General features: G+C 42.6%; 1 protein-coding gene across 1 annotated transcript in view; it reads right to left on the bottom strand.

The window, feature by feature from the left end:
* The window catches only part of LOC126188297 (sodium-coupled monocarboxylate transporter 1-like), a 140,360-nt gene that overhangs the window by 44,375 nt on the left and 83,645 nt on the right, over nt 1-12,340 (bottom strand). Inside the window, exon 9 of the mRNA XM_049929883.1 lies at nt 5,823-5,932. Within this exon, the coding sequence (XP_049785840.1) occupies nt 5,823-5,932 (110 nt within the window). The remainder of the gene's footprint in view (nt 1-5,822; nt 5,933-12,340) is intronic.

Raw genomic sequence — 12,340 nt, 5'->3', positions numbered from 1 at the left:
TCATAATGACCGACTCAACATACAGAAAAGTCAAAACAGTCTTCTACGAAATTAAAAGCAAGAGCCATAACATTAAGAGTGCAACGGAAATTTCACTGTTAAATGCAGGGGAGAGAGCGAATAGGTAGAAAAACTGCATTGAAGGCCTTTATCAGGGGGAAGATTTCACGTAATAGAAGAAGAAACAGGAGTTGATATAGAAGAGATAGGGTACCCTGTACTTAATTTGAGATGAGAAAGACGGAACTAGATATTCTTGGTGTAGCAAAGCAGCTTGAATCACTTAATAAAGGTAAAGCATCCGGGCCAGATTGTATCCGGTCAGGTTCCTTCCAGAGTATGCTGTTACAATAGATCCTTATTTAACAATTATATACAACTGCTTGCTCGCAGAAAGATCCACACCTAAAGACTGGAAAATTACTCAAGTCACATCAATACCAAAACAGGAAAATACGAATAATCCGCTAAATTAGAGCCCCATATCACTAACGTCGATTTGCAGTAAGGTTTTGGAACATATACTGTGTTCGAACATTATGAATTACCTCGAAGAAAACCATTTATTGGCACATAGTCAGCACGGATTCAGAAAATATCGTTTCTGAAATGCAACTAGCTGTTTATAATCATGAAGTAATGAGTGCTATCAACAGGGAATGTAAAATTGATTTCATATTTTTAGATTTACAGAAGGCTTTCGACACCGTTCCTCACAAGTGTCTTCCAACCTTTGGAATATCGCCTCAGTTATACGACTGGAATAGCGAGTTCCTGTCAGAAAGGTCGCAGTTCGTAGTAATAGATGGAAAGCCATAGAGTAAAACAAAAGTAATATCCGGCGTTCCCCAAGGAAGTGTTATAGGCCCTCTATTGCTCCTGATCTATATTAACGACATAGGAGACAATCTGAGCAGCCCTCTTAGTATGTTTGCAGATGATGGTATCATTTACTATCTTGTACAGTAATATGATGACCAAAATGAATTGCAAAATGATTTAGATGAGATATTTGTATGGAGCGAAAAGTGGCAATTGACCATGAATAAACAAAAGTGTGAAGTTATTCACACGAGTATTAACAGAAATTCGCTAAATTTCGATTACGCGATATGTCACACAAGCCTGAAGGCTGTAAATTCAACTAAATACTTAGGGATTACAATGACAAATAACCTAAATTGGAACGATCAAACAGATAATGTTGTTGGTGGAGGAAACCAAAGACTGCGATTCATTGGCAGACCACTCAAAAGGTGCAACAGGTCTACTAAAGAGACTGCTTACACCACGCTTTTCCACCCTGTTCTGGAGTATTGCTGTGCGGTGTAGGATCTGCATCAAGTGGGACTGATTGATGACATCGAAAAAGTACAAAGAAGGGCAGCTCGTTTTGTATTATCGCGAAATAGAGGAAATAGTACTAAGACATGATACGTGAATTGGAGTGGCAATCATTAAAACAAAGGCGTTTTTAGTTGCGACTGGATCTTCTCATGAAATGACCAATTTTCTCCTCCGATTGCGAAAACGTGCTGTTGGCATCCACCTACATAGGAAGAAATTATCAACCCCTTAAAGTAAGATAAATCAGGGCTCGCACAAAACAAATTAATTGCTCGTTTTTCCCACGCGCCATTCGAGTGTGGAACGGTAGAGAGACAGTTTGAAGGTGGTTCACTGAACCCTCTGCCAGGCACTTTATTGTGAATTTCAGAGTAATCATGTAGATGTAAGAGAGATTTGGATGACTTAAGAACAAATGGGGCAGAGGGAATAGATAACATTCCATCAGAATGTATGAATCTGGCAACACACTATCTGCCTTTCGGAAAAACATCATGCACAGAAGACTGTAAGAGCTGGAAAGTGCGACAACTGTCGCACAATCACCTTAATGGATCATACATCCAAGTTGCTGCAAGATTATTATACAGAAGAATGGAAAACGAAACTGGGGGTGTGTTAGATGACGATACGTTTGGCACTAGGAAAGGTAAAGGTACCGGAAAGACAGTTCTGACGTTGCGTTTGATAATGGAAGCATGACTAATTTTTCTACCTGAAGAAAGCATTCGACATTGTCAAACGATCCACGATTTTCGAAATTCTGAGAAAAATAGGCTAGGCTGTAGGGAGAAAATGTTAAGTATACTATATGTGCAAGCGCCTACAGGGAGCAATAGAAGTGGAAGGCCAAGAACGAAGCTTAGAAATGATGTAAGACAGTGAGTAATCTTTGGCCCGTGCTGTTCAATCCGTACTTTGAAGAAAGAATGACGGTGTAAGGCGACGAAATTAGTACACCTTACATGTCGGGTACTTCAGTTTTACGTGTCGTTTATGGTGTTGCAAGACACTGGTTTTGCAACATGGGATGGGTTTTTGTGTGTATGTTTCACTTGTTTGATATTTAATACACGTGGCATCGAGAGTGGGAAGAATAACTCCCTTATGTAAATTTGCATGTTTAAGTTAGGTAGAAACAGGATGGAAGCATCACTAGAGGGGAAGCCAGTTTTAGTTATCCACGCTGTGGCACAATGGCCTGCAGAGCCAAAGCCTAATCAAAGTCAAGTGCAGGTGACGGGCACAGCAGAAAACTGGAGGAAGAGCAATATATCTCGTGATCGGCTCGTGAGGACGTAGCTTACCACTCTTCTGGATGATGGAGTGTTAATAAGGGGGTAACAGACCTGGCCGTTCACTTGAAAGCCAGTCAGTTGTGCGATATCGTACTTATTAAGCCATTTGCTGATTGGGCAGCAACCGCTACTAGAAAAGAAAGAGCGACTGCCATTGGTTGTTCCATCCAGTGTCCAACCCCACTGTAGAGCGAAAGGAAGCTAGGCAGAGAAGACAGACACTTTCCCTTGAGACGTCGTCGAGTGTGGTCAGAGGGCATCCCTCTCTGGCATGACGACAGGGAAAGGAAATACGTTGATGTGAACACTTTGTTCACCCGATTCCAAAATTAAGTCAAGAGCTGGCTGAATTCTTTTCCTAAAACTCCTCGGCGCAGAACGAAAAGAGCCAATATAGTTAAATTCTTGCAAGAACAGCGAGAACGGAGTAACACACGGCGCTACAGCCTTGCGCGCGTGTTTAGCCATTAAAAGTAGACTAGCGTGAAGTTAACGTTTTTCACCTCACGAAAACGTAGTGCAAGTCTGTTGATATAGAATAAGCCAGGCTCAGTATAGGATTCTGATAGATTTACAGATCCGACGTCACATGGCAGCAGCCAAGCCGACGACGCTGTGCAGCGCAAGGTAAAGAACTCACCTTGCCATGAAATGTAAATGTCGTGTCAGAAGCGAGTTTTTAGTCTAGCAAACCAAAAGTAACGTTATGTAGCAGAAACAAGAACAGAAAGGAGGAAATCAAAAGCAGACTAGCACTGGTAAAAAGTGCATTCCTGGCCAAGAAGAGTCTACTAATACTGTATGAAATATAGGTCGTATTTTGAGGGAGAAAGCACACTACTGTGTGGTAATGGAATGTGAACTATGGAAAATGTGAACAGAAGAGAACTGAAGCATGTGAGATGCAGTGCTACAGAAGAACGTTCAAAATTAGGTAGACAGATAAGTTAAGTAATTCTCTGGAGAATCCTTTAGGGAAGGAATATACGGAAAATTCTGGCAACAAGAAGGGACAGGTTGGTAGCACATACCTTAGGACATCATACAATAACTTCCATTGTAATAGAGGGAGCTATAAAGGATAAAACTGTAGAGGCAGGCAGAAATTCGAATACATCCAGAAAGTGACTGAAGACATGGGTTGCAAGTGCTACTTAGATGAAGAGGTTGGCACGAGAAGAATTTGTGGTGGGCTACATCAAACCAGTCAGAAGATTGATGTCTGAAAGTATAGAAGCCCTTAGCACTGGACGTCGATGTCTTCCGACATGATATCAGCATAATTTTAACTCGCAGAAAACCTGGCCGGCTGCGGCAGCCGAGCGGTTCTAGGCACTTCATTCCGGAACCGCGTGACTGCTACGGTCGCAGGTTCGAATCCTGCCTCTGGCGTGGATGTGTGTGATGTCCTTAGGTAGGTTCAAGTAGTTCTAAGTTCTAGGGGACTGATTACCTCAGATATTAAGTCCCATAGTGCTCAGAGCCATACGAACCCTGTTGCATTCCCACCTCCTATTCATTCGTTTTGCGCTATTCAACAAAAATGTCACTCATTTAAAATTGTAAACTGTATTCTTATCTTAAATCATGTTAGACAGAAGAGTATCAATATTGGCTGCTGACAATAGTCTTTCTCCTCTCCCTTCCTCACCCTTACACTGCATTTGTTATTTACTTATTTAAACTGGTATATGTAAGTGACAAGAGAAATTAATTGAACAAGTAAGAAACCACAAAACTAGTTCACATAAGTGGATGTGATCGCATGGGTGCACGAAGTTTCTTTCTGCAGACATCTGCAGACACTTGGTCTGAAACACAATTATAGCTACTCATAGACAATCAGGTGCACTGGAAACTGGCAGAGGGAAAAATGGCTATTCCCATCATCTGCTAATAGTGTCCAAGATATATCGAAGTTCTACATAATTTCATGCCCTTAGGTACTTTTGCATTTCAGGTACGTGTCGTTATTAATTACTCCTGATGGTAGATTTTTTTCAAGGTAAGAACAAACAGAAACAATTGCTAAGATTTTGAAAACAACCAAAAGTCACACTCTCTATCTTCTATTGATGGGTTTCGATCTGGAGATGAACAAGAGCATCATCAGAATATACACTGTAAAAGACACAAATTGAGATAATACGGGAAGCTTATATCGACATTACTTAAAGTACATATTCTACTACCAGTATGACAACTTACGTTTAAAGTTGGTTGATAGCATTAAAGATTGCTTTTAAAGTTGTGTGACAGCTCTAAAGATTAAACTGGTCGTACATAGTACTTAAACTTACGTTTAAAGTAAGTAACACTTGGTGACATTGACACCGCCAAGGATGAAACTTACTGCACAACAGTAACGTCCACGGCATAGTGAATCCAAAGATAATTTACAACTACAGTAAAGGAAATTTACATTTTAATCTCATCTTTTTCGGGTGTGTGTATAGACATCTCACACCTGTACGTATCTGCTTACATTTCAAAAACTACAACAACATGTTTAAAAATTAAATTATCTTCCAAACAGAATACAAAGTACATATTTAAAAATTATGTACAAAAATGCATTCAAAACTGCCGTTTTATCTGCTTATCTTTCAAAAAAAATGGAGTACATTAGTAAAATTTAAATTTTTTTCGAAACTACCGTTTTTTAAAACATTTCTGTTAAGGTAATACGACAGGTATTATATTTTGATTGCTTATCAACAGTACTTAATCAAATAACTGGAAGAACCCATTTGCAGTCAATTTAATCTTTGGCCCTGTCAGTGTCATCAATTACGACTGTAAGTTTAATCACAATAATATAACAGTTTAATCTTTACAGTTGTCAGCCAACTTCAAACTGCAATCTTCCACAGTGTCACCCAACATTAAACGTGTGTCACCATAACGGAAGTATAAGACGTACTTTACGTGACGTCAGTGTAAGCTTCCCGTATTATCTCAGTTTGTATCTTCTGCAATGTATATTCTGTTGATGCTCTTTTTCATTTCACCAGCGAAACCGGTCAGTTAAAATACAAACTGCGACTTATGGCTGTTTTAAAAACCTTCGTTTCAACAGTCGCTCCTCCTTGCTAGAAAAATTGCTGTTTCATGGTGAAATTGAAATAGATATGGAATCCAGTTGGTAGTTATCTCGCGACAATGCTGTTCACCTACCTTAGGGCAGCTCCAAATATTCCAGCAACGAAGAGCCCCGGCAATCCTGGGACGTGTCCAGCCACGCTCATCACGTAGAAGGGCAGCAGCTGGTCTGCACGAGACACCTCCTAGAAAACATCAGTACAGTCTCAGTGTCACGTCAGCGTACCACTTCTAATGAATTAGCGCTGCACAAACTTTATTCCCAGTCCGGAACCGTGGGACTGCTACGGTCGCAGGTTCGAATCCTGCCTCGGGCATGGGTGTGTGTGATGTCCTTAGGTTAGTTAGGTTTAAGTAGTTCTAAGTTCTAGGGGACTTATGACCTAAGATGTTCAGTCCCATAGTGCTCAGAGCCATTTGAATTTGAAACTTTATTCCAGGATATACAAGAACGAATATGTGAGGAATCAGAAGCGGCGCATCCATCTGAAATGAAACTCTTAGAAAAGAAGTGCCAAAATGTTTGTTACGAACGAGTTAACAGATGAGTGCAGCACTGATGAATGCACCATTCCTAGTAAACGGCTGTGTGGATTAGTATTTAGCTCCTTCATTGTCTTCTCCTAATACTAGGGCCCAACGATGCAGCCTCTCACTACTGCAAGTTGTAAAATGATTGGTCATCACGGCGGCACGATATGACGTGGAGGAAGAGCGATACGGTGCCACCGAGAGATGCATCGTACGGATTGAAACTGCTGGGATGGACGGTAAACCGGAAACATGGCCAGAGAGCTTCATCTGACGGTTGAGAAGTAGTACATAGCGCCATTAACGCCTGTGGAAGCTAGATATCTTTTCAGTATAAATAAGTTTGTTTTCGGTATGTAATGCTATTATTATGATCTGACCGAGCGACGTGGCACTGTGGTTAGCACACTGGACTCGCATTCGGGAGAACGACGGTTCAAACCCATGTCTGGCCATTCTGGTTTAGGTTTCCCATAATTTCCTTAAATCGTGTAAAGCAAATGCCTGAATGGTTTCTTCGAAAGGGAACGACCGATTTCCCCCCCCCCCCCCCCCCCAATCTATCGCTTGCGCCTAGTCCCGCGGTTATGCAGGGTCGGCCATGGTTAACCAGATTTGGCATGTTAATTTTAAGGGGTGGCCAGATGCCCTTCCTGCCGCCACACCGTACCCCCCAGGACGGAATTAGTGTACCCCAGCTGTCGGCGTCTAGTGTAAATCCTGAAATAGTGTGAATGTGTTTCAAATGTCTGTGAGTCGTGTAACTGAGGCGGGACGTGGGGAACAGCCCGGTATTCACCTAGTAGGATGTGGAAAACTGACTAAAAACCACAACCAGGCTGGCCGGCACACCTGCCGTAGTTGTTAATCCGCTGGACGGATTCGATCCGGGGCCGGCGCGCCTACCCGAATCTAGGAAGTAGCGCGTTAGCACTCTCGGCTATCCTGGCGGGTGGCCGATTTCCTTCCCTATCCATCCCCAATCCGAGCTTGTGCTCCGTCTCTCATGATCTCGTTGTCGACGGGACCTTAAACACTAATATCCTGCTATTATTATCAACAATACTAAACAGAAGATTCATGGTGAGGTCTGTGTTGTATAATGGTAAGCACCGTATATAAAGAGTAGATCGAAACTTACTAAAATAGAAGTGTTTTTCATCTTACCATATTTTACATGGTTCTTATTTTTGGTCACCTTTTACTTTGTGAGACTTTTAGAGAAGCGTAAATAAAGATCTCTGTACACAGGTAACACTCATCACTACTGGGAGCAGTTTGCACTATTCAAAGCATTGGCCTTTACTTTCAGTACATGACACTTGGGCGAGTGAGCTTTGCGACTGCGTGCCAGTGGTGAGAGGCTGCCCGTTGTTTAAGGTTGCAATTTATACCATACGTTAGGCACCATAGAAAAAAGTATTTTGCAACTATTTCTCAAATAATATTGGAAATGCCGTGTGGCTAGGGCCTCCCGTCGGCTAGACCGTTCGCCTGATGTCTTTCGAGTTGACGCCACTTCGGCGACTTGCGTGTCGATGGGGATGAAATCATGATGATAAGGACAGCACAACACCCACTCCCTGAGCGGAGAAAATCTCCGACCCAGCCGGGAATCGAACCCAGGCCGTTAGGTTCGACATTCTGTCGCGCTGACCACTCACATACCAGGGGCGGACTCAAATAATATCGATCGTAGGATAGCCTGACGATGGTGCTTAAATCCGAAACCTGTAGACGTTAGATAAACTAAACAATTGTTTCTGCTTGTAGTGGTCGCCGAACCAGCCGACATTATGTCACGAATAGGTGATTTAGTACCTTTTCTAATAGCCTCGGTATAAAAAAGAAAGCTCTGATGACGATGTTGGCGAAGAGACCCGCCTAACTTGTGAGGGGTTTCCGTTCACCCCCTCCCCCTCGCTCCATTGACCCTTTCCTCGTCATGTGTGAGTTGAGTGTCTGTTGAGAGCGAATGACAGTGAGATATGTATGTGTACTGTGGTGTCGTGTTTGCGTTGTACTATGATGAGAGGAAACGGTGAAACCTGGTGACGGCACATAGCCTACTGACAAACTGCCTGTTGGCTTCTGTCTCGGGTTCTTAGGCCGACGTTCATCTAATGATTTTTCTGACGTTTCGCCAGCACGAGTGGCTGGCATTGTCAAAGCTTCACCCTCCATTGCCACGTGAAACGTCAGAAAAATCATTAGATGAACGTCGGCCTAAGAACCCGAGACAGAAGCCAACAGGCAGTTTGTCAACAAGTGGCCACGAAAGCCTTAACAATTTTGTACATAGCCTACTACTCTCGAATAAGGTGAGTGGCTCCGCCAAGATCAAAGTTTGCACCCCATGGAGAGATCACCAATGAGTTGCACGTCCCCACTGAACTAGACAGTGTGGAGAGTTTTGGAACTCAACGAAAGACACAGGCGCAAAGACAAGTAAACGCCGTCTACGCCAACGTCTCTCTACCATTTGATGGTCAAATACTGTCGGTCCAAATTTCTTCTACCGTCAGAATTCAAACGGGCCACCTCCGATTTCCGCAGCACACTGCTGCATTATTGACGTCTACTACGGAGAGCTTCGGTGGCCTTCTTTCCAAACTCCGAATCGTCCACTGAAGCTCTTTTGCAAAGCAATTTAACCACGTCCTCGACTCGAGTCTGCAAACATGTACGATTCCTTTCACCCTCGGTATTTTGTATTCTTCCTTTCTGGGATATTACCAATGAAAAGGCTTTCAATGAAGGATGCGAAAATTTTGTGAGACACGTAACAATGGCACCGCCCGGCAACATCATTGTCCCAAAATTATAATTCGCTTCATAAAATCTGTCCCACTCCGGACCTCTCCTATTCTTTATCAAAATGTAAAAAGAAAGAATACGGCAAAATTGTAAACGTCATTCCTAGTGCCAGAAATTTCAATGAACAAATTTTTGGTACTGTTTTTGGGTGCACGATCGAGTAGGACTAGCAAGTATTTGTCCATCGTTTGCGGATCACTTGCATCCAAAACTATTACCGGGCTATGATGTAATCCCTTTGTAAACTATACAGCGTTCGCTTCAAACACTGTCCGTGAAATCCGCAAATGTGGATAACGGCGGTATGCTGACAGCAGAGTTACTCGTAAGGGGTAAAAAGTAGCCATCCCTGGCTGTGATTTGCCAACCCTTGTATAACAGGTATTGCTTTGAAATGTAGCAATTTGATACTATTTGAGGTTCTTTCGTGACCACAATAGCGCCAGGGAATGTACGGCACAGTTTCCTCTGCAGTTCTCTTGTTGTTGTAGTGGCCTTCAGTCTGCAGTCTGGTTAAGAGGCAGCTCTCCACGCTCCTACAGGTATACAATAGGCAACCCACTTAATCTCCAAATAGATACTGCAACCTAAATCCACGTGAACCTCCTTACTGTATTCATCCCTTGGTCTCCCCCCACAATTTCTACTCCCCACGCTCTCCTCCATTACCAAATTCAGGAGTCTTTCATTTTCCGGGATGTGTTCTATTAAACAATCCCATCTATTAATCAAGTTGCGCTATAAAATTCCTTTTCCCTACTTCGTTTCACTACTTCCTCTTAGTTACGTGATCTACCCACCTAAGCGTTATAACACTTCGGTAGCACTATACTCAAAACAAATGCCTTCAGAAAAGACTTAAATTTTTATTAGAAGTTAACACGTTCCTGTTCTTAAAAAACGTTTTTCGCACTGTAGCCAGCCAGCATTTTTATATACTCTGTACTTGAACCACCATCAGTGATCTCACTGTCCAAACCGAGCCACTACCTATAGTGTCTCATTCCCTAATCTACTTACCTCAGAACTACCTGAATTAATTCGACTACATTCTACTGCCCTACATTTATCGATGTTCATTTTACAATCTCCATCCCATTCAATTATTATCACAAGTCGTTCTTTGTCTGTGATAGAATTGCAATGTCATCAGCAAACCTCAACCTTTTTTATTTCTTCTCCCTGAACTTTAATTTCTCCTCCAAATTTCTTCTCGGTTTACCCTTCTGCTTACTGAATGTACAGGTTGAATGACATGGGGGATAGGCTAAATTCCGTTTCACTCCCTTGTGAACCACTGTTTCCCTTTCATTTACTTGTTCTATTTATTGTAACTTCCGTCTGATTTCAGAAGAAGTTGCAAATAACCTTCCGCTACAGTATTTTACCCTTGTACCTTCATAAGTTCAAAGAATATATTCCAGGAAACATTGTCAAAACCTTTCTATAATTCTACAAATGCTATTAAGGTAAGTATGCCTTCCTTTAACCTTTTTTGTAAGATACGTCGTAGGCAAATCATGACCTCGACGATTTTTATATTTCTTCGGGACCCAAACTTATCTTCCCCGAGATCTGTTCCTGCCAGTATACCTGTAAATAATTCTTGTCAGTATTTTACAACCGTCACTTATTACACTGCTGTATCGGCAATATTCATAGCTGTAGAATGAAGGCTTTCACGACCGGGTGACATGGCTGTTGATACACTTTCCGGGATGTGAGGTCGTGGTCCGAGAACTTTTCTGCTCCTTACGTTTCGTCCAGGACTGCGCTGGACTTCCTCAGAGGCGCTGCTCCGCTCACATCCCGGAAAGTATATCAACAGCCAATATTCATAGCTGTTGTCACCCGTCGTCTTGGAATTAGAATTATCCCATTCTTCTTGAAAACAGAGGGTGGTGTCGACGCTAGGTGGACCAATTTTATCATGGCTGGCTCTCCGAAGAAGCTGAATTATTCGTCTGCTCCAGGGGCCTTGTTTCGAACAGGTAGCATCTGTCTGAGAAACTGGAGTATTCAAAGCTCTCCAGAAGACAGATCTGTCAACGTTGCAACGTTGGCTCCTGGTTCCACCCTGACTGGGGCCGCGTTCTTAGGAAGCACCAGTGGCGCATGGTTCCCGCGACCCTTGTTCAGGGCATAGCTGTTTTACTACTGATGGCCAAGATGTAAATTACTCTCCGTCGGAGAGTTGCCCCAATGAGAGGTGTGATTTTGGAAGTTTGTTTCCACAGCGGTGTCTGGCACCGGTCGTGGGTACTCTGCAATCGACTTGTGTAGTTCCCACAGAAAAATATGTGGTTCATATTCTTTAGGTAAGGCATGATGCAAATGTTTAACAAATGAAAGAACAGAAATAACAACTGGAAAGCAAGTCCTGCTGCAATATGTTACAGTTTTACTTCTGAAATAATACAAATTCTTACATAGAGATAACTCCCATAACGTACAGTCTGATTATAACTGAACTTTCGCTTTTTGAAGCTGTAAAGAGTGAAAACTGTTTACCGTAAGAGTACCCAAATTTGTAGAGATGATGTTCAGACTATGCACTGCAGAATTTGCATTTTTGTGTTCTTGCACTAAGGATGTTAGGCACCAGTAGTGATACGATGACGTAGGTTTGAGACACAAATATCTGTGTACATTACAGCTGCAGGCAGTCTGGACAATGTGAACGGGGCTCTACTCATAAAGCTGTTTTATCGAAACAACAACAATACAGCTGCCGCTCTTAGGAAGCATCGATGCACTAAAGGAATAAGGAGAAGTTCTGTTTCCCCACCGGTGCTGCAGAAAGTTACAGAAGAAATAACGGACAAGAATTAACGGACTATTTGGGAATTGCGCCGGGGACAGGCCGACGGCTAATCGTGCACAAACTGTTGAAGTTACCGTTGCCGTGGCTCAAAATGCTGGAGACAATGTAGGGTCTTAAGCAGAGCACAAGCTGTGTCACAACTGCTGAATATTCCATGATCCGCGGTTCGATGAGTTCCGCGAAGAATAACGAAATGGTGTCTCTAGTGCCGTTCCAGACTCGTGGATGCAAATGGTCCTCACACTGAGCAACATTGGTAACCTAGAACGTGAACATTATACGCCAGTAACAAATGGTTCCCTTTCGTGTGGAAATTAAATTGTTGTTCTTTCAATTGTTTATTTCTCTTCCGCATGCCCTTAAAAATGTTTCCATGAAGTTTCCCTGTTCTACGGTCACTCTTCATTTCTTAGTGGCCCTC

Source organism: Schistocerca cancellata, chromosome 5 (assembly GCF_023864275.1).
Source record: "Schistocerca cancellata isolate TAMUIC-IGC-003103 chromosome 5, iqSchCanc2.1, whole genome shotgun sequence".
Lineage (NCBI taxonomy): Eukaryota > Metazoa > Arthropoda > Insecta > Orthoptera > Acrididae > Schistocerca > Schistocerca cancellata.
Note: the sequence above shows the minus strand (reverse complement) of the source record. Positions and strands in the feature narration are given on the sequence as shown.